This window comes from Sapajus apella, unplaced genomic scaffold, assembly GCF_009761245.1.
Source record: "Sapajus apella isolate SASKATOON/1434 unplaced genomic scaffold, GSC_monkey_1.0 scaffold133, whole genome shotgun sequence".
In the NCBI taxonomy this organism is placed as follows: domain Eukaryota; kingdom Metazoa; phylum Chordata; class Mammalia; order Primates; family Cebidae; genus Sapajus; species Sapajus apella.
The window spans coordinates 3,676,556-3,699,228 of record NW_022437073.1 but is presented as its reverse complement, the minus strand read 5'-3'; the positions used below and the strand labels follow the sequence as shown (position 1 = coordinate 3,699,228).

At 34.5% G+C, this 22,673-nt stretch overlaps 1 protein-coding gene across 1 annotated transcript; it reads left to right on the top strand.

The window, feature by feature from the left end:
- Window positions 1-2,194: 2,194 nt before the first annotated feature.
- On the top strand, window positions 2,195-17,787 carry LOC116539776 (the record flags this gene model as incomplete). The annotated part of the gene is given in 5 exon segments (XM_032262928.1): window positions 2,195-2,380; window positions 2,382-2,436; window positions 5,975-6,049; window positions 15,600-15,609; window positions 17,736-17,787. Coding segments are annotated over 5 exon segments (378 nt in total), but the record flags the coding sequence as incomplete, so codon positions are not given.
- Between the last annotated feature and the right edge of the window lie 4,886 nt (window positions 17,788-22,673).

The window sequence follows — 22,673 nt, the reverse complement described above, 5'->3', positions numbered from 1 at the left end:
GATTTTACTAGTTTGTTAAGTTGGAAGTTTAAATTTTTTATGTGCTTCCAATTTCACCCTCCCACCTTTGAACCTTTGCTGTCATATATTCTATTTTCCACATATGCTATAAACACAGATTCAAAGCCTCTAATTTTGCTTAGGAATTGCAAATACCTTTTGGAGAAATTAAAAATAAAAATAATACATATATTAACTTTCATTTATATAATTTTCATTTTCTTTGCTCTATATTTATTTATTTATATATGTTTCTGTTTGGGATATTTATTTATTTATTTATTTTGCAAAGCCTATAAACCATGGAGTATTTTTTTTCCTGACAGAAATTTTAAAAACATATGTTTCTCATTAAATAGAATCATTGGTCATAAATTCTCTAAAATAAAAAAGTTTCCCCTTATTTTTAAAGGTATTTTTATTGATTAGGGAATTCTGGGCATACAAGGTTTTTTTATAAAGCACTTTAATGTTGCCAATTCATTATCTTCTGATTGATTTTGTATTATCTAACAAGAAGTCTGCTTTATTTCTTCTCCCTTTTTTTTTGTTTTTGATTTTTGCAACATGGTCTCACTCTGTCACCCAGACTGGACTGCAGTGGCTGGCAACCTCTGCCTCCCAGGCGGAAGTGATTCTCCTGCCTCAGCCTCCCGAGTAGCTGGGATTACAGGTGTGTGCCCCCACGCCTGGCTAATTTTTGAGGTCAGGCTAGTCTTGAACTCCTGACCTCAAAAGATCCGCCTTCCTCAGCCTCCCAATGCGCTGGGATTACAGGCATGGCCTGAACTTCTTATAATTGTTCTTCTATATAATATGTATTTTTTCTTTTGGCTGTCTTGTTTTATTCTTTGGCTTTTGGCACTTTTAATATGTTGTACCTGGTATTTTTTTTTCTTTTATTAATTCCTGTTCTCCAAGTTTTTGGTTTTGTGATCTAATTTATTACAGTAAAAAATTCAACTATTCCTTAAAATATTTTTAAATATTTAAATATATATTTTGCTCCTCTCTTTCTAGCATCCCAATTATGCATCTGTTAGACTGTTTAATCTTGTCCCATTGCGTAGGATTCTCTGTCATTTTTTTTCCTCTCACTCTCATTCTCGCTCTCTCTCTTCTCTTTGAGTCTTAGTTTGAGTTATCCTTTCTGACCTTTCTTGAACTTTACTAATATTTTCTTCAGCTATGTTGAGTATACTCAAGGCCCATTGAAGGCATTCTTTATCGCTGTTACCATGTTTCTATTTGTTTCTAGCATTACTATTTGATTCTTCCTTGTATTTTTCATCTCTTCAAAATACCTCATCTGTTCACGAAAGATGCCCACCTTTTCCTCCAGAGCCTTTAGCATCTTATACATAGTTATTTAAAATTCACTGATAGTTCCAACATCTGGGGATTATCTAAGTCTACTTTTGTTGATTCCTTATTGAGTTGCATTTTACCTTTTGTGTGTGTGTGGGGGGGTGTGGGTGTGTGTCTGTGTATATGTATGTATTTTATACACAGATATTATGTGTAGGCAGGTAGAGGTTGAGAGAAATATTATTGATGCTGAAAACAGACAGCCGTCTTTCCTGGACAGTAAATTAAGGTTATGGGTATATCTAGTTGGCAGTGAAGCCGGTTTGTTTCTTTCTTCGTTTTGCTACATCTCCAGGTTTAGGTGGGTGCTCTACTGTTACCTTGTGCTTGAAGACTGAGGGCTGAATTATAGGAGGGTTTTTCTTAGTGTTCCTACACTACTCTCAGCCTTAGGCTTTCCCTACATGCAGAATTCCCTACGTGCAGAATGTCTTCATGTTCTTGTCCCTCTCCCAATGTTCTTTTCTTATTATTTTATGCTTATAGACCTGATAGCCTATCCATCAGGTATGAGGGTGGGAATAGAATGTTATACTTTTGTGTTTTCTGTTGCCTGATTTAGTCTTTGGTAGGTTTTGCGTCCTTGGTTCTTGAGGTAGTATCTTTCTCAGTGATCATGTCCTGCCCTAAGCAGTAAGGAATCTCAAATAGTCTGAGCCCAGAGGCTTTCCTACCTCCCCATAAAAGGTAGAAAAAAAAATTGTTCAGTTCTTTCCCGCCGAAAACGAGTCTTCATCTATAACATCAATAAGAGAGATCATTTGCTGTCTTCCCTCTGTGGTGTAGGCTTGTGTATTGCAGGCAAGAAGGATCCAGGTGAATCTCTTGCTGCACACTGTTAGCCGTTCTTCTTCCACAGATCAGCACAAGGGAGAATAACCTTGTGGAATGCGTGGTGAGATGTGTGAAGAGCATGGCAATGGATGCCAACTTTCTTTGTGTTTCTGGCTTTAAGCATCTCTATACGTTCATACTATCCTACACTCAGCAGCAATTTGTTACAAGTTTGGCTAAATTCTTCTTACCCTTTTGAATGCTAGCCCAGTTTCCTGTCACTGCACTAGGTAAGTCAAACATTGTGTCCTGTTTTGCCCTGAAAGTGCCTGTCTGTTCTTAGATTTAGCGCTAGTTGATTGCCTGGTCACATTAATTCTCTCATAGGTTCATGAAAAGTTATGATTTCATAGGTTATCTGACTTTCCAGGAATGAGGGTGGTCAAACTTTTTCAGCTTACTCTATACTAAGCAGACACTGTAAGTTAAAATTCTTGCAGTTTTCAAAACATTTTAAACAATATGATATATTAAACCTGAGAACTGAGAACTTAATGAAATGTAAACATTTGATTAAATATTTCTATCAGGTTTAAATATTTGGGACAATTTAATTTGTTAACCTTCTACATTTCTTGAACTTTTTATTTTGAACTAATTATAGACTCACAGAAAGTTGAAAATATAGTAAAGAGAGTCCATGTACTGTTCACCCAGCTTCTCTCAATGTTTATATCCTGCCCAACTGTAATACAATCTTAAAACAAATAAATTGACATTGGGAAAATCCCATTAACTAGTCTACAGATCTTATTCAGATTTTACCTGTGTGTGTGTGTGTGTTTGTGTGTGTGTGTGTGTGTGTAGTTCTTCACAATTTTATTGTGTGTATAGATTCATGTAGCTAATATATAGAAATGTTTCATCACTGCACAGAAACTCTCTTCTGCTAAGCATCTTCTAGTAAACTCCAACCCCACCATCATTCTCTCCTGGTAATTGCTAATCTATTTTACTTCTATAAGTTTTTCATTTTCAAGACATTTTCTTTTGTCATTTCAAGAATGCAAAAGGCGTAAGTAGAACTGGAATATGTAACCTTTTGAGATTGGCTTGTATTATTGCCTTTCAGATTCATTAAATTTTTACATATATAACTCCCTTGTTCCTTTGTATTACTGAGTAGTATTCTGCTGTATCCTTGTACCATAGTAACTTCAACCAGTCACCTGTTGAGAATTTTTTTTCCAGTTTTTAGTTATTATCAATAAAGCTGCTATCAACATTTATGTGAAGATAAGTTGTCATTTCTTGGGGATAAATCTATAGGAATGCAATTAATTATTGGGCCATCTGTTAAATATATATGGTTTTATAAAAAATTGCCAAACTCTTTGCTAGAGTGGCTGTACCATTTTACACTCCCAACAGCAATGTATAAAAGAGACAGTTTCTTTGTATCCTTATTAGAATTGGATAATATTGGATAATATCACTATCCTTAATTATAACTGTTTTGTTAGACATGAAGTGATGTTTAACTGTTTTAATTTGTATTTCCACAATGGCTAATGATTTTGAGCATCTTTTTATGTGCTTTTTGCTATCTGTATATTCTCTTTGGTGAAAATTCTATTCATGTCTTTTTCTATTTTCTAATTTGATAGTTAAAAATTTTTTTTAACTAGTTAAAGGGTACTTTATATATTTTAAGTGTGGTTTACACATATATTTTTCCAACTTTAAGCTTGTCTTTTATATTCACTGTAGAGTTTTTTGTAAAGAAAAAAACTTGAATGAGGTCCATTTTATCTATTTTATTTTTTTAGTGATTGCATTTTGGTGTCACATCTAAGAGCTCCATCTAATCTCAGGCCTCAAAGAATTTTACCTTCATTGTCTTCTAAAAGTTTTATAATATTATATCTTACAATTAAACCTATGATTTATTTTGTGTAAATTTTTTATAAGGTATGAGGTTTTACTTCAAGGTTTATTTATTTTGGTGGCAGATATCTAATTGCTGCTACATCATTTATTGAAATGTATACATTTTAGCTGTAAGAATAATCATTTAATAATTAAAATAATATTAATTGCTTACAAAATTTATAAAAAGAGTAAAAAAAGTTGCTCGTGACTATCCTATTTCATGTGCAAATACCTTTTGGCAGTTACAAATCTACCCACACTAACGTGGTGGTATCATGTTAACAATTGTAATATAGTAGCATGATGATACTATTATGAACACAAAATTTATTTTCTTGAGGAAATACTGATAAAGAGGAACAGTGTAGAAGAAAAGTAGAACATAAACAAAAAAAAAGCAAATTGATTGCACAATTTTAAGGGTCATTAACATTTGATTGGGAAGATTGCTTTTCTTTATAGCATAATATATATTTTATTTTTAAAATATAAACATGCTGTTAAACGATGTTATTTTTAAAAGTTTGCCTCGTTTCTCTTCTGCTCTTCCATACTCTTTTTCCAAAAAGCAGTATCTAAATCAGAAATGCCTGGGGCATGCTTCTTATACTCTTTCTGTATTTGCATCTTTTTTGTCTGAGGGAAATCTTTCTCACTACTCAAAGAAGGTATAAAATATGTAAATCACTGCCACAATTTTTTTTTTTTATTTTGAGATAAAATGAAACCTAGAGAACTGACATTTTATCCAGTTGAAATGAACCAATATTAAATAATCTGGAATCCTCCAGCAAAACCCTTAAAGTTTTAGATTTTTCATCTAAAGAAATTATACATTACCTAAACAAAGGTACAATTGTATGTGTACCTAACCAAAATGACTGCATTATTGAGTGGGAGTACAGTTTTAATAGTTTAAGAGAAACTTATAAAGTTAAAAAATAATGAAATGATATTTAATACTTATTCTTATAAAATATTTTTATTAATTATGCAATGCATTGTTATATACTTAATATATAAAACATAAAATGTTTTTTTAATAAAATGTATTCATTTTAAATAAAGATAACGAAAAATTGAGCCACATGAAGAGATACACCGTATAATTAGACATCTAAAAATCAGGTCATAAAAAGGATATATAATACTTTAATTCAGATAGAATTAAGCCCTATCATATTAGCAAACAGTACAGTTGCAAGGAAATAATAGTTTTGAGTTTTGCTGCAGACGGCATGTCTAACAGTTTGGGCAGTAATTATTTATTCTGAATAAATGCTTTTTGGATTCCTAACAAGCTGCATTCAATGTTCAAAATTACTAAATTATAGTTTATTGTTAATTTGAAAAGTTTACATTTAGAAAGCCCTTAAGTTGTAATCGTTTATGTGCCGTGTTTGCTGAAATGCTATAAAATATTTCAAGCTATATATGTCTATTTCAGGATTGATATTTTATTTACAACATGTACTTTAAGCTGCTTCTCAGTGTCCATTTAATTGGAAGAGGCAAGTGATACGTATAAATGAATGCCTTTAATAACTTCATTACTTTTAAATCTTTTTTCCTGAAAAACTTCCAGCTCAAATGTCACAAAATGACTTAGCATATTATTTTTTATGCCTATATACTGAGAACATAGAAAAAAAAAATTAACTTCAGTTACCACAACCACCATTCTTGTAAGCAAATAAGTAAAAGAACAAAAAACCTGAAAAGATATGTTTCTGAGAAGTACAAGTTTAGGAAAAGGCGAAAATCAAGGGAGCATTGCCACAGCAACTTGTCCATAGTCTGTTTCAACAGCTACAATCCTTATATGACCCTCATATTTCTTCTTTTTATATACAAGAAGAATTCTCATTCTTCTCTCTTCCACATCCTGGACTATATTTAGGTCTTACTCTTCCAGAAGAGAAAGGGAAAACTGAACCTGAATGTTCCCTAAAAGTGAAGAACTGTCCACACTTCTGTGTGCAGAGAGGTGAGAACTTCCTTCCATTTCCATTTACCTCCATTACTGGAAAGAAGTGAGTGCTGGTAAAATTCCTTCCTTTAACCTTGGCTAGTGATCAATGCAGGTGACAGCAATTAATATTATTAGTGATGATTGAATATTTCTCTCTGGAGTATCTGAGAGAAACCCAATAACACTTCCTTTTAGGTAAAGAGGAGACATTGGCGGTCAGAGCCCCTTTTGGTTTAATATATGTGATCTGGAGTATTTTCTGGGGACTTTCTTTAGTAAGAAAAGATAAAAAACAGCTTGGGTGAGAGTTATATTTCTGCTATATGTTATCTACCTTTGCACGTAATATTGAGGACTTTGTTCAATGTGTTGTAGAAACTCATAGCAAACTGGCAACAGAAATACTCTTTGGTTTTTAAATAAAAGTTGTCTAACTGAAACTTTCTGATACTGGTTGTCACATCTTCCTTTCCCTTTCTATTGTTCTCTTACTGAGTTACAAGGCAACAGAAAATAGACAGACCCAAACCAAACCCAACAGTACCCAACCCAAAACCAAGAGTATGTCATATGCTTTTCTTCTTCTTCTTCTTTTTTTTTTTTTTTTAGATGGATTCATACTCCATCACCCAAGCTGGAGTATAGTGGCCTGATCTTGGCTCACTGCAACCTCCCCCTCCTGGGTTCAAGCTATTCTCCTGCCTTAGCCTCCAGAGTTGCTGGGATTACAGGTGCGTGCCACCATGCTTGGCTAATTTTTGTATTTTTAGTAGAGAAGGGGTTTTACCATGTTGGCCAGATTGGTCTCAAACTCCTGTCCTCAAGTAATCTGCCTGCCTCAGCCTTCCAAATTGGTGGGATCATAAACATGAGCCACTGCGACAGTATGCTTTTAAATGGAGTAAAGCGAGCTCCAAGTTGTCCCATTCTAAGTCACTCTAGAATAAAATTTATATAGAACTTATAAGGAATAAGATATTGGCAGGGACTCTGAGATAGATGCATTGTTATTCCGAATTGTTTACTCTTACACTTGGAGAGAGAGAATACATCATTGCCCACTGCCACGTGATGTGCAGTGCTCCCTCCTGCCAGGGTCTTATTCCATCCTCATTCATGCCTTACTTACAGCATGGCTTGGTCATTTGAGTAGCTCTGACCAGTGAAATAGGAGTAAGAGTGATGTATAACATTGCTGACTGGAAACTTGTAAAGCATTTTTTGCATGGTTCCAACATTTCTTCTTTCGTAAGAACAAGATAGGGCTGTTCTTTAAGCCGTGGTCCAGCAATGAAGACAAGATGAGGCAAAGCCACAACTGAACAGTGAAGTATGAGTAACATGTGCAAGAAATAAACCTTTGTTGCTGTAAGGCTGTTGCCACTAAGATTGCTGGGGTTATTACTGCAAAATAACTTAGAAAAATTATTAGTAAAGTTAACATAAACTCAAAAAAGAACTGTTAGGTGAAAAATTGGGCCTCTTAACACATACATTATAAGAGAAACCTGCTCCTCCCTTTTTTCTTCTTATTTTACTTTTTTCTTTATTCATGTTTGTGTATGTGTACACACATACATAAAAATTTGGTCATCCATAGCAAAATGAAATATGTTTTGAATAATTTTAGCACTGATCATTTAAAAGTTCTGAGCATTCTTAAGCTGAAATTGAAACTTGGAAAAACCACCACAAAGCTAACCTTAAAAATAAAAATAAAAACAACCAAAAATGTAGATGGAGTCAATTAGATCTTGGAATTGGTATGGCAAACAAAAGAAAAGTTTTGATTTTCTGTTTCTTGAATGTTCAACTTTCTTTTCTTTTCTCTTTCTTTCCCTTGTTCAGTAAAATGAGGAAAACTCTAGGACTACATCTCGTTCTCATCATAATTACACACATGGTAGTGAGAACAGCAATGCAACCATGAAGAATTTTAGTCTCTATGCCATGCATGAAAAGAAAATCAATAACCATCCCCAAACTGATTATGTAATACTTCTCTATTAGATATGATGCCACTAGAAATATTTCTGCTTAGTCAAGCAGGGGAAAAGAACTCATTTGCTGATCTAATCTCCTATTTTCTCATCAGTTCTTTCTCTTGTCAGGACTGTACTTTCCCTGGACATGATGAAAACACAAGATTGAGTGTCATCCTATTTACTGCTGTGGTTGTCCTAATCTAAACTAAGTCTACTTTTGAAGTTTCCTGGATGCAAAGGTGGTTAAATCCCAAATGTTTATGGTTCTTCGAAAATATAAACACTCTTTCCTTCTGGGGTAATAGAAATCAAATTTTTAAAATTATTTTCCTGGTATTAATTTATATGCTCTATTTTATTCTTTCCAAACTTGTGTTTATTCAGTGGGCATGCAATTTTATAAATTAAGTTAATAAATGATAATCTCATCTCATATTTATTCTAATGAAACAAATGGAAAGTAAAGTGCACACAAAGAATATGTGTAACTTTTTCCAGTGCTACCTTATTAAGCTTCCTTCGCCTATTCTCCTAACCCTCAAAAGAGGGTGGTCTTAAGTGCTTACCATGAATTTGTAATAAGAATCATTTTTTCCACCTCATTCTCTCTCTCTCTCTCTCTCACACACACACACAGACACGCACACACACACACACACACACACACACACACAGAGAGAGAGAGAGAGAGAAACTGGTGTCTCAGATTTCCTTCCTGCTGTAGACTCTTACCAAGGATAAAGCATCTTCTTTCTCCATGCCTTTTCTGTTGCAAAAAAGTCAGAAATGCTCATTATACTAATATTTTTTAAAGTCTGTGTTACCACAAGTAATACATTCAAGAGGGAAATGAACAACATTTTAAAAAGGGAAGATTATTTCAGAGAGGTAGGCAGTGAAATTCTGTTTTTAGTGGGAGAGATGTGACTTGTCCAAGAGTTTGAGGTTACCCGAGATTTACAAAAGGAGCTTTGGCATTTCAGCTTGCTATGGAAACTTATGTCTAGATGGCATACATTGCCCAGAACTGGGAGTGGATTACAAGATTGCTGTGTGCTTTTAGATGAAGGTCAGTGCAGAGAACTGGAATGACATGAATATCTGAAGTTGGTTAAACTCAGAGAAAATCAGCACCTAAAAGATAGTCAACATCACTGCTCAGTTGAGGCAGTAAGAAGTTAAAAGAGCAAGAGTAAGGAGAAAATCATACTGATGTATTTTTCAGGCATTATATAAACTCAGGAGTTTTTATGTTTAATAATAAAGTCTCAATATTGACTGAATTGAATTTATTGTCAGTAAGTATGTAGAAGGTTGGAGGATATTTGATTTAACATGATGACTCAAAATAAAATTTCTTACACTTGAATATTATGCGGGTAAAATTAATATCAGTGATATATGAGACAATTTGGACACTATTATAAAACTTCATGAAATATATATTTATGAGGAAGACTAATTAAAATACTTAGAATTGAGGGTTGTTAATTTTCAGATAATAGCTTTCACTGTATTGGAGAATTAATAAATAGTGGGAAATCTCATAAAACCCTGTGGATTTAGGGAATACCAGTGATCCGAAATGAGATTTAGTATGAATGGGGCTTATTAAATATTTTAAAAACCAGGAGCAGATATATAGTGATTGGCAGAATGTTCATTAAGGGAAGAGAAACTAGCCTTTTCCAATAAGTAACTTTGTTAATTCCAGGGGACTATTGAGAAATGAGGAGCATGGAAGAAGATATTTACATCCCCTAACTCAGACTTCGTATTTCAAAAATGACTTAATCGTCTCCATCTGAGAGACAAATACACACTAGCCAATGTCCCCAGTGTCCTACAGGAGTGTTTTCCAAATTATTTTTGGGGTCCCTTAGTGAGTCATGAAATCAATCTGGGAAATCGCACCAGGCATTTAAAAAAAAAAATATGTCAAATGAACATAATGAAAATATATGATTGCATCACATAAAATAGGACTCTACTGTTTCATTACATATATTTTTATATACCTATAAATACATGAAAATCTGTATAAAGGGTCATAATGAAAACTGTATTTCTGACAGAAATTCAGATCAAATGAATTGGAGACCTTGATTTTATTCTATAGAAACTTCCATATTGCTCCTAGCTTGAATGTCATTAAACATCGGTGAAATTTTAAGACAATGAAAAACTGCTCTGACAGTGAAATGATAAATCCCATGAACTCAGTTTTTTGAAGGGGATGGAAATTTGGGTTGATTGAGAAGACCATTTGGAGAATATTCATTGCTGGAAGAGTGGAAGGTGGCTTAGGTCCTGAAACACTAACAATGGTGAAATGGGGTTAAAGTCTTCAGTTTGAGGCTGAGTCTCAAAAAGTGTTCAGTGCTATGGCTGAGTGTCTGACGGGTTTAGAATAAGCTTCAGCTCAGGCCAGTTTTTAAAATATCAACCAGAGGACTTGTGAAAAGTTTCTACGTTGACTCTGATGCTAGAGGCTTTGGAGACTTGGCCAGAGGAGCCATAGACCTAGGGAGTAAGGCTCAGGTCCAGGATGAGCAGGCATAGGGAGGGGTTGCTCTGAGTAAACTCTCCACTGTGAGCTCAGCCTGGTGCAAACTGAACCCCTCCCATCAACTGTTTTCAACTTTAAAAACTCATTAGAGAAGAAAATTAGGGGGAGGTGGTTTTTCACTCCAGGAGAGAGGGAGTCAGGCATGAAAGAGATGATTTTAGTGACCCAATTTCAGACTCTGCCAGCTAGGGCAGATGATGACTTAATATACCAACTGAAGACTTGATTGTTGCTTTGTGTATTCCACTAATCTATACGTGGGTGCTCATCCACAAGATCCTTGATATCCCAATACTTTGGTATCTGGGCAGCCTTTTATTCACCATTTTGTGGTGGCCTGGGCTACACTACAGAACAGAAGATTCCTAAGGGAAATCTGAACCTAACACAAGACTATAAAGCCTACTGCTCAACTACAGAGAAGAACATTTCAGATGTAGTTGTCTGAGATTTCAAGAAAGCATAAGGAGTATTTACTTCACTCAGCGAGTAGGGAAGTTAGATATTTCATGCAGACTTCTCTTGCAGTTGTAAATGCTAAAGCCTAAAAGCAGTAATAGAATTTTCTAGGGCTGAGTCTGTGATGAATATAAAGGCATTATGAGCATGTTCTCATTTATAAGTGGAAGTTGAACAAGGAGAACACATGGACACAGAGAGGGGAACATCACACAGGAGGGCCTGTCAGGGGTGGGGACTAGGGAAGGGAAAGCATTAGGAGAAATGTCTAATGTACATGATGGGTTGATGGGTGCAGCAAATCACCATGGCACATATATACCTATGTAACAAAATTGCACGTTCTGCACATGTACCCCAGAACTTAAAGTATAATTCAAAAAAAAAAAAAAAAAAAGACCCAACTCTCAGTCAGTCTGAAGCCTCAGGGCCTACCAGATAGATGATAGCTATTAGAATTTCAGACCAGCATCAATGTAGTCAAGAGAGCAATAGTTAAGATGGCAACAATCCTGGAGTATAGATGAGGAACTTTCCCTGCTTTTCTATTGTGACACATGTCCGGAAATTTTATGTTATTCTGTGAATCTATTGTGGCGAAGAGACCTCACAATGAGTGACACTGAATTTTTTGCCATCCAGGCAGGTGGAAGTTCAACGAAGATTAAATTTGATTTAAAACAATAATGGAATATGAAAGCTTGTATGCAATGTTGTGATGTGATACATATACACACCTAAATATATATAATGTATTCATTTTAAATAAACGTATATATCTAATGCATTTAGTTCTCATTTCAAATTTATTCATACACATTAGGTTTAGTGTCAAGTTTATGTGTATGGGCTCTGAAGTCAGAGGGCTACAGCAGGAATATCAGCTTATTAACTATGTGATCTAAGACAACTTGCTTACTTCTCTGAGTTTCGGTTTCTCACCCATAAAATGAGAATGATAACATGGTTGATCTGTTTAAGTTATTCTTATTTTTTAAATTTCTTAGAAATTTATCTGGAATATAGAAAGAATGTAGTAAATAGTAGATCTCTTTAAAAGTTCTCTTATTAAAGCATAAGCTATTTTCTCTTTTGAATACATGCATTTGACATTTTATTTTCTGTATTTTTAATTTGCTGATGCATATGATTTTCTCTCTAAACTGTACTTTGCTCCTGTCACTTAGAAATTTGTTTTTACCCTGTTTACCTGCATACTTGCACCCATTCCCCCGAATTCTATGTCTAAAGTCTGATCTGGAGTTTATTTAGTATTTTCTACTCTTCCACTCCCAGTTTTGTGTTTCTTATGTGGCAGTAAAAATTTTGGACACAAATTTTACTTCTAATCTCATGACTGTCTGAGAATGAGCTCACTTTCCACTTTATTTATGCATTGCTGTATTCTCCATCCCAATTCCTGATACTGGATTCAAGGCTGCTCCTTAATCTCTATATTCACTTAACGAATATTTTTTTTGCTTATTTTCTTTCTGCCAGGCAATGTGACAATCACTAGAGATTGACGTTACAGATAAAAAAAAAAAAAACCCTGATATCCATTCATATAGCTGCAAATCTTTCATTTGCCTGGTATGGCCCTACTAGCCAATAACGTTCCCCTTTTACTTAAACCAATGTCTTAGGCCATTCAGGCTTCTATAACAAAATACCACAGACTAGGTAGCTTAGAAGCAGCTGAAATGTATTTCTTACAAATCCGGAGGCTGGGAAGTTCAAGATTAAGGTGCCAACAGATTCATTGTCTGGTGAGAGCCCGTTTTCTGGTTCATATGTGATACCCTCTAGCTGTGTCCTCATGTACTGGAAGGATCAACACACCTCCCTGGGGACTACTGGTATCTTTGGATCTTTGTCCTCTCCAAATCTCATGTTGAAATGTGACCCCTAATGTAGGAAGTGGGGCTTCATGGGAGGTATTGATTATGATGGCAGATCCCTCATGAATGGCTTGGTGCCATCCCTTTGGTGATGAGTGAATTCCCACTCTGTTAGTTCATGGGAAGGAGGTTGTTTAAAGACCCTGGCACCTCCTTTCTTGTTCTCTCTCTTGCCACATAACACGTTTCCCACTTGCCTTCTGCCATGGTTGAAAGCTTCCTGAGGCCCTAACCAGAAACAGCTGACAGCACTATGCTTTGTGTACAGTCTGCAGAATCATGAGCCAAAAATAAACCTTTTTTCTTTCTAAATTACCCAGCATCATGTGTTCCTCTGTAGCAATGCAAAATGAACTAAAACAGTCACTAATCCCACTGATGAGGGCCCCACTCTCACGACTTACTCACCTCTCAATGACCGTACCTCCTAATACCATGACATTGCTGATTAACTTTCAACATAATCAGGTCAAAGGGGTGAGACACAAACATTAAAACCATAGCAACCAAAGAAACCAGGATTCTTTTAGTTATAACCCTAAATGTCCTGAGTAATATGAGACAATTTCATTATATACTAAATGCTCATGTGCACTAGAGTCCTGTTCTGTATGATCTATTCTACTGTATTGACTTATTAATTTGTACCAGTCCTTGGACACGAATTGCATTGTTTTATTGCAGTAGTGCTACAGCATATTTTAATGAGTTACTGGAAGAGTCTTCACTAATCACACATTCAAATTTTGGGGCAGGTATTTTACATGTCGATTTTTCCAAGTGAACTTTAGATTTATTTTGTCTTATTTTGTTTTTAAAGCATAGAAAGGAACAAGAACTCTGAGGTTTATGTTGGTGTTTTTACTGAGAATATATTAATTTTATGTGTTACTTTTGAAGGATTGAATCTTTACAATATTTAATTTGATAATACAGGAGTACAGTATGTTTTTCATTTATTCAAATCATATTTATAATACTTAAGTAAGTTTTAATGTTTACTTCCATACAGTTACATTGATTTCTAGATTGATTTACTCAGAAATATGGAAATCATTTTCTATACTTGTGCAAAAAAACTTTCCTTTTGTTATACTTTCTAAATGGTTATTATTTGTGTAAATAAAGGATTTTGGTTTGTTTAATATACTATCTTAAGGTATTCTCATTTTAATTTCAATTTCTCTGTTTCCAAGTATTCAGATTATCACTTCAGATAATAAAAAGTTTGCTTCTCACTTTATTTTCTTGTTTAATTACATAGATTTTGGTCTTTCAAACAATTTAAAATAAAGTGGTGACAATTGTCTTACTCCTGACTTTAATAAGAATGCTTATAATATTAAACAATTAGGCCTAAGGTTTCTGTTTCAAAAATTATATATGGATATTTAACTTTTAAAATGTCTTCTTTGTATTATATGGAGATTTTTATTTGACCTAATTATATATGATTTTTTATTGATACTGAACCTTTTTATTTTCTGCAATTCTATAATAAATCCCTTTTAGCTTTGCTATGCTCTTTTAACATTTATTTATAATCTTTACATTGAAAATAATGATGAAGAATTGCCTGCAGCCTCATGCTGGATGCTTTTGAAACTTTTTCTCCCTGTATCTGTAGAATAATTTAAATTACAGTAAAGTAACTGTTCTTTCAAATAAATATACTTTTTGAGAATACCAACAAGAGCTTGTCATCATTCTTTTAGAAAAAATGTACCTACATTACACAGAAACCCTGAGAACCCAACCAATTTCTTAGAGTATAACAGAAATATGAACATTTGCAAGAGTAACAAACTATGTGTTAAAGATTTAATTTGGCTAAAACATGATTTCTAGTCTCAAAGCAGTGGATATGGTTGTTAAAAATTAGTTACTTTATATGCAGAAAAACCTTTTCTTCTATTTAAGTCACTATTTCACTTAAATTGCTTAATTCTCTACAATTTCCTCCAACACATTCTCAAAAATATGGATAATAATTGCACAACACTAGTCAAAAAGAAGATCATGCTGAAAGAATGGTAGAGGATAAGACATAATGGTACAGTCACCTTGAGTATGGCACTGTGATGTGCTAATCATCAGCCATATCTATGCCTGATTCTGCCAGCCTATCAAGTGTATTTTTTTTTTTTTTTTTTTTTTTTGAGACAGAGTCTTACTCTGTAACCCAGGCTGGAGTGCAATGGTGGCTCACTGCAACCTCCACCTCCTGGGTTCAAGCGATGCCCCTGTCTCAGCCTCCCAAGTAGCTGGGTTTACAGGTGCCCGCTGCCATGCCCAGCTAATTTTTTGTATTTTTGGTAGAGATGGTGTTTCACCGTGTTCCCCAGGCTGGTCTCAAACTCCAGAACTCAGGAAATCTACATGCCTCGGCCTCTCAAAGTGTTAGTATTACAGGTGTGAGCCACTGTGCCCAGCCTTCAAGTGTATTTTTATTGCAGTTTGAATATTTTCCTGCACACCATTTTCATGAAAGTGTTTTACAAAATTTAGGGAATTAAAGTATAATTTTTCCTATATTTCCATTGACTAAAACCTTTGTACTGAGAAATAACTGTATTCTCAGAAACTTAAGTATTGAAAACCAAGAGGCTTTCTATCAAGAAAATGTTTCTATTATAAAGACATAGAAATATTTTCTATTCTTGAAAAGACTTACATGTAATCTTCCAATATTTTAAAAGTTCATATTCCAAAACAAATTTTGAAATATTTGTTGCTAGAGTTTCACCTTTTCTAGAGAATTCCCGTGTCTACTACCACCACAGATAAATTTTGGAGCACTTATTCTTAAGACAAATTTGATAAGACAGTTTATACTTTTTCATATATTGAAATTCTATGATTTCTAATATACTAGTTGTGTCCTCCAAGTTTTTAATAACTGAAAAAAATTCAACTTGATATTTAAACGTTATAAGAAATACTTAAATGTGAATAATAGAAGGCCAATGACAGTAATAGAATCTTTACATCTGAGGTAATTTTAGTCAAAAGATACCAAGGACAAAATGGAACTTATTGAGATAATATTGATGCCTAATCGGATCAGAGACCTTAGGAAGGGTTGACATGAGGACAACTCCAGAAAACTTATCAGCAAAGACACTGGGACTTCTTTTTGGAGCCAGAACTTTAATGTGGCCCTTCTCAAAATAATCCTGTCTCTTTCTCTTTCCATTAAAAATTCTAAGTTCCTGTATAAAGAATTTAGGCTAGAAGCATCGTTTTCCACTGTTGCTTTGATATTTGATGGCCACTGTGAGATGGTCATCAGATGCAAGTGTGGCCGCCCTGGACCTACTCCTATATATCAATAACAATAAGTAAAGGGCATTTTTAGCTAGATTGGTGTTCTTCAAAGCTATCAGATTGCAATTCTAGTCTTTCTATAATTAGTCACTATGTTCACCATTCCTGTTAATGAGTAAAATAATTTTTACCATTTATATTTAATTGTGGTCATGGGTGTTTCAAGACAAATATCCTATCTGGGAATTCCTTATATCTTAAGGAGATGAATTGGAAGAATGGAAAATTGGCTGCTATAGTTCTTTTTAATATGAAAACACCTACAAATACAATTAATAACTATAAGTTAAAAATCAATCTTAAGTCTGCATCTAGGATATTACCATGCTATTTTTTGAAGCTCTGTGCAAAGTTTCAGTTTGTAGGATTCCATCCTGAAACGGCATCATCACCATCAACCAAAACTTTTATTTCCAGGAGTTAAAGAATATGTATTTCTTTATGTTAACAATATACTTTACATCAATTAACAAGAAAGGCTTAATGACTTAGTGATGGTTACATCATCTGACATACCTTATATAAATATCTACATACAGACCTCTTGGAGGACCCAGCCAAACAAGATGTTGAATCGTTACCGATTTCAGTTGAAAGTGAGTTTCTGTTTAGTGTGGCGAGTATTTCAGAGAGTAACAACAGGAGTAATTTGTTGTTGCGTAATTATGCTAAACTTTTAAAATTTGACTAGTGTATTTTAATGATAAATTTCTAATAAAATTAAATTACTTTGTAGATTTCATATTTGTTTTTATATTGCAGAAGTTCATTCTATGATGATTATATTTTAACTCTGAAACGCTGACTGTGGTTGAGGTTGATTTTAATTCTCAGGCATTCAACAGTTCAGCAAAAAGTCTTCGCAGTATAGCTCTGTTATAGATAAAAGTCTCTGTAAATAATGGTTGTAACAAGGGAACGGTGACTAATGTTTTTTTTTTTTTTTTTTTTTTTTTTTTGAGACGGAGTTTCTCTCTTGTTACCCAGGCTGGAGTGCAATGGCGTGATCTCAGCTCACCGCAACCTCCGCCTCCTGGGTTCAGGCAATTCTCCTGAGTTCAGGCAATTCTCCTGCCTCAGCCTCCTGAGTAGCTGGGATTACAGGCACGCGCCACCATGCCCAGCTGATTTTTTGTATTTTCAGTAGAGACGGGGTTTCACCATGTTGACAAAATGGTCTCGACCTCTTGACCTCGTGATCCACCCGCCTCGGCCTCCCAAAGTGCTGGGATTACAGGCGTGGGCCACAAACCCGGCCCCGACTAATATGTCTTTTTGAAAATAGCCATCTTTTATTCGGAGAAGCCTTCCCTTGACTCAGGAGCAGCTTCAGGATATGCATATATAGAATAATGAGGAAAGGAGAGGATATATTCTCTATTCATTAATTCTGGCAATTTGAGACGCTTGAGGTAGATACTAAATTTGCTTCATTTTTTTTGGATTACTGTAGATCTTTGGAATCTACATTCAATATTTGATACTGTGTGTGACTCCTGATGAACACATTGAAGATACATGATATCCAGTAATTTTTGCTGGAGACAATACTGCAACATAAATAACATGATGTTATTAAAATACATTTAAGGCTGGGCATGGTGGCTCATGCCTGTAATCTCAGGACTTTGGGAGGCTGAGGCAGGTGGATTAGCTGAGGTCAGGAGTTTGAGACCAGTCTGACCAAAATGATGAAACCCATCTCTACTAAAAATACAAAAATTAGCCAGTCATGGTGGCAGGCTCCTGTAATCCCAGCTACAGGGGAGGCTGAGAAGGAGAATCGCTTGAACCCAGGAGGTAGAGGTTGTAGTTAGCCAAGATCGCACGATTGCACTCCAGCCTGGGCAACAAGAGCAAAACTTTTCCTCAAAATAAAATAAAATCATTTAAAATTACACAAGACATTTTAAAATTACATAAGATAATGTGTATAAAGAGTTTAAAGAAATTTCAGTTACCTTGGCTTAAGATGATTTAGCTATTTTGTAGGTTAACCAAGATCTACCATTTACTTCCTAATTAGTCTATGGCTGAATTTGGCATTTTTGAAAATCTTTTGATGGCCTCTGAGAACTTACTATTATTTGTACTAATTTAATTAGGGATGAAAGCTATTAAAAAGATTTATTTTAGAAAGTTTATCTCAGGTAAGTTTATGTCCTTATGGAGCTTACAATCTTAATTTCAAAGATGAAAAGGGAAGTTGTGTGTAAAACAGCTCATAGTACTTTGCAGCTTGTCCCAAGAGTTACAGGGAGCAGCATGGACTGTGGAAACTCACATAAAGTTCTTCAAAATTTACTTTTTTTTTTTTTTCTTCCTGAAAATTGTAATCAGTTTCTCTTTTCCTACTTAACTTGAAAAATAAGTCCAATGGAATAGTTCATTGATTAATAAAGTTCTATTATTTCTTCTTCATGAAATGACTAATTTTAACAAATTAAATCCTTCACTTATTAAGCTTTGTTTATTACTCCTTTTTCCTCTGTTCCTCTCTCTGAGCTACAAACCACAGAGATTTATCTTTACTTTAAATTTTCTTAGCACTATCAATGTACCTATTTATGGCACATCTGTTGTATTAGTTGGGATATTTTAAATTGAATTGACAGAACTTTATGTTAAAATAAGTAGAAATACCAATTCCAGAAAAAGATTCTTTCTGTCTTTATTTAGACTATAATATGGTTTGGCTCTGTGCCTTCATCCAAATCTCATCTCAAATTATAATCCCTACCTGTCAGGGGAGGGACCAGGTTGGAGGTGATTGGATCATGAGGTCGGTTTCCCCCATGCTGTTCTCATGATAGCGAGTGAGTGCTCAGGACAGCTGATGGTTTAAAAGTGTGGCACTTCCTTGTGCTTACACTTCTCTCTCCTGTCACCATGTGAAGAAGGTCCTTGCTTTCCCTTTGCCTTCCACCATGATTGTAAGTTTTTTGAAGGCTTCCTAGCCATGTGGAACTGTGAGTTAATTAAACCTCTTTCTTTTATAAATTACTCAGTCTTGAGTATTTCTTTATAGCAGTGTGATAATTGAATAATATAGACCACATGCATAATGCTTGATAAATTATTGCCAGAAGGATGTGGCATGTGCCATGATGGGTCTAGATTGGGCTGTTTGCCATACTCCGAGAAGAGGTGCTGGAGGGAGAGGTTGAAGATGTATATACAAGACATAGGATAAAACTGCTAACTAAGTTTGAAATGTAGTTTCCTTAAGAATAAAAGTTTATATTTTATTAATTAGTTTTACTGTTCTTGGAAGAGAATCTGGTTCAAACTGATGCTCAATAAATCGTTGTTGAATAAATTAATGAATGGGCAATACTGTTTCCTAATACAGTATATTACACTTCTAAAGATCCCTGCTAGTTTCTAGGACTACAGTGATTGCCTATCCCGAGGTCAAGGTATAACAAAGCATTATTAAATATTGTGACTCAGTTTTGCATAATAATAATTGCAATAAATGAACTAATTCATAATTCTTCAGTATATGGTGGTTTTTCTAACTGCATTGGAAATCCTTTGAGAACTAATATAATAGTGTCTACTTTCTAAGTGTCCCAATATTGCAATTAAATGTTAGCCTAGTTAAATTCTGTTTAAATGAAGAGAGGCTGAAAATGAGAGTTACTAACCAAATAGAGGATTAATTTGATAGAATCAGCTCTAGTCTTAGTAAAGTTATATTTTTGTAGAATCTGATATATTCAGTCCTGATAGTTAAATTAGCTACTTTATTATATTTGTTTATTTTACTTTGTGAGTTATGTCTTCTGTAAAGTCTGAAGCTAAGAGAGTGAATTATTACAATATAGTTCCAGAAATTACAGAACACTTAAATGAAATGTCTAATTCATAGGTGATTCATTTATTTGTGAGTACATTATTTAGAAGATCACAGCATGTAATTTAAAGATGAGAAACTCAAACTTTTTAATCTACATTTGTGTTCTTTGAGAATGAATAACTGTAGACTCTGAGACATGAGTTCCTTTTTCTATACTCTTCCATATTTTGAATACGTATTCAAATAATATTTGATTTCTATTTGTGATGTAACTATGAATTAATTATACACATGGAGATTCTGTTTTGAACGAATTTTTTTAATTCAATATTTTTGTGCCTCCGTAAGATTTTTTCTGTTAATACTTTAATATTCTACTTTTTGGAATATATTGCAGTAGTGAAATAAGACATTTATTATTGCTAATTAATGATCATATTACATAGCAGGGAGATATAATTTTAAATGCTTTATAATGGAGTGCTTTGATTAAAAATATTTTTCTAATATTATAAATATTTGATCCTTGGAAAACTTGAAAACCATGTTTTTAAATGGAAATCAGAATCTTTGGGTGGGAGGTCTTTGGCAAGGCAACTATTTTACACAAACAACTGAATCTGTGGGAGGGGACCACACGAAGCCTGCATCCCCTTTTGAACCCTCAGTAGCATCCTCCAGGGAAAGTCACTGTGTGAAGATTGTTTAAATGGCAGCAGTAGGGTGCATAGTAACACTGCTCCTCAAAGGAAGCATCACCTTATCTGACCCAGACTTGGAGTTAATCAGGCGCCTGCTTCAGCCAGTTGACGATAATGTCTCCAACCATTTCCATTTTTTAGCATTCAGGAGCCATCCAAGGACATCTTTTGTTTGTATAATAGATCTTCACAGGATACATTCTGTCAAAACTTAGGATGAACTTGGTCTTTTGCTGGACTTCAGCTCTGACAATATGTAACTCCAAGAATTTCTCAAGTTCTATGATGGCATTGATTAAGCATGAAGATATCAAACCATATGCCCTCACCTACCTGTGTCATTTGGTAGAGTAAAAGGTAACATCTTTTGGATTTGCAATAAGTACTTAGAGGATTGCCCTTTCATTTAACCTTTTCTGAGACAATAAGTGTATGATTTTCTTCCCCTAGAATGAACTTCTTAAATTAAAAAAGTGTACAGTTCTGTTTGCAAAAAAACCTATTATGCAGCTTGAAACCTAGGCAGCAGTTACCTTGTTCAGTTTGTAGGAAATGATCATCTTGGCAAAGCACTTCAAATGTAAAGAGCTGTGAAGAACACTCAGTTGGTTTTGATTAATACAGCACGTTCAGTTATGATTCTGTCTATCAATTTCTTCACTGAAAGATCAGTGGTTAAGCATATGCTGTTAGCTGCCAGAGTCAACACTCATATTTTTCTTTCCATTCTGTGAGAAGAACTTCAAGTGTTATTATTTATAAAGGCTTTTACTGCAGCCTGTTGGTCTGGACTAAGAACACACATTATTTCATGTCATATTAAGAATTCCAACCTTGAAAGTTCAACTGTTAGGTTTATCATAGTGTTTATGGGGTGCTGATTATTTACTTACCACTGCAGAGTATTTGAGATATTTTTAAATTCATAAATTAAAATGAATTATTGCTACAGTAATCAGCAATGTAGCATCATTATAATTTATATACTTGAGCACATTTTTTTCATTATTTGTCACTCCTACTTCTGTATATAAGAGAAACCAATGCTTTTTTTTTTTAAAAAAAAAAACAATTAAATATAAGTTGATAAATGCTAGCATTTATTTCCCACTTTTTTTTTTTTTTTTTTGAGAGGGAGTTTCACTCTTGGTGCCCAGGCTACAGTGCACTGGTGTAATCTTGGCTCACTGCAACATCTGCCTCCTGGGTTCAAGCGACTTTCTTTGGTCTCAGCCTCCCAAATAGCTGGTATCACAGGGGCCCCCCACCATGCTTGACTAATTTTTTGTATTTTCGTATTTTTAAACAGTGTTTCACCTTGTTGGCCAGGCTGGTCTTGAACTCCTGACCTCAGGTAATCCACCCACCTTAACCTCCCAAAGTGCTGGAATTACAGGTGTGAGCCGCTGTGCTCAGCCCATTTCCCACTTTTTTTTTACTTCTGTTTCAAAACATTTGTTTGCGTCATACCAGAGCAGCTTTCTAGCCAATCAATCAACATTTTAAAAAGGAAGTAAAATGAAATGATTTTTAATCATGAAGTTCCTACAATATCTTGTCTAGACTTACAGGTAAAAGTAATATGGAAGAAAAATAATAATATAAGTCACAGTATGATTTGGAAATACTTGCTTTTTAATTTTGTGAGACAAAAATACTGTATATTTCATTTCTCTTTATTCAGCAGTAAATGAATTTTAGAATGATGGAGACCCAGGGCAGAGTAGCACACTGTGATAGTATCCAGTGCTAGCCAACCTGGAAAGTCTGAGGGACACAAGACTTCCCATTTAGGGATATCAATTAAAAGTTCAAGGGTTTTGAAAAACTATCTTGTTTGATAATTCACTGGAAATACCCACAGAACTCATAGCTACATTTAT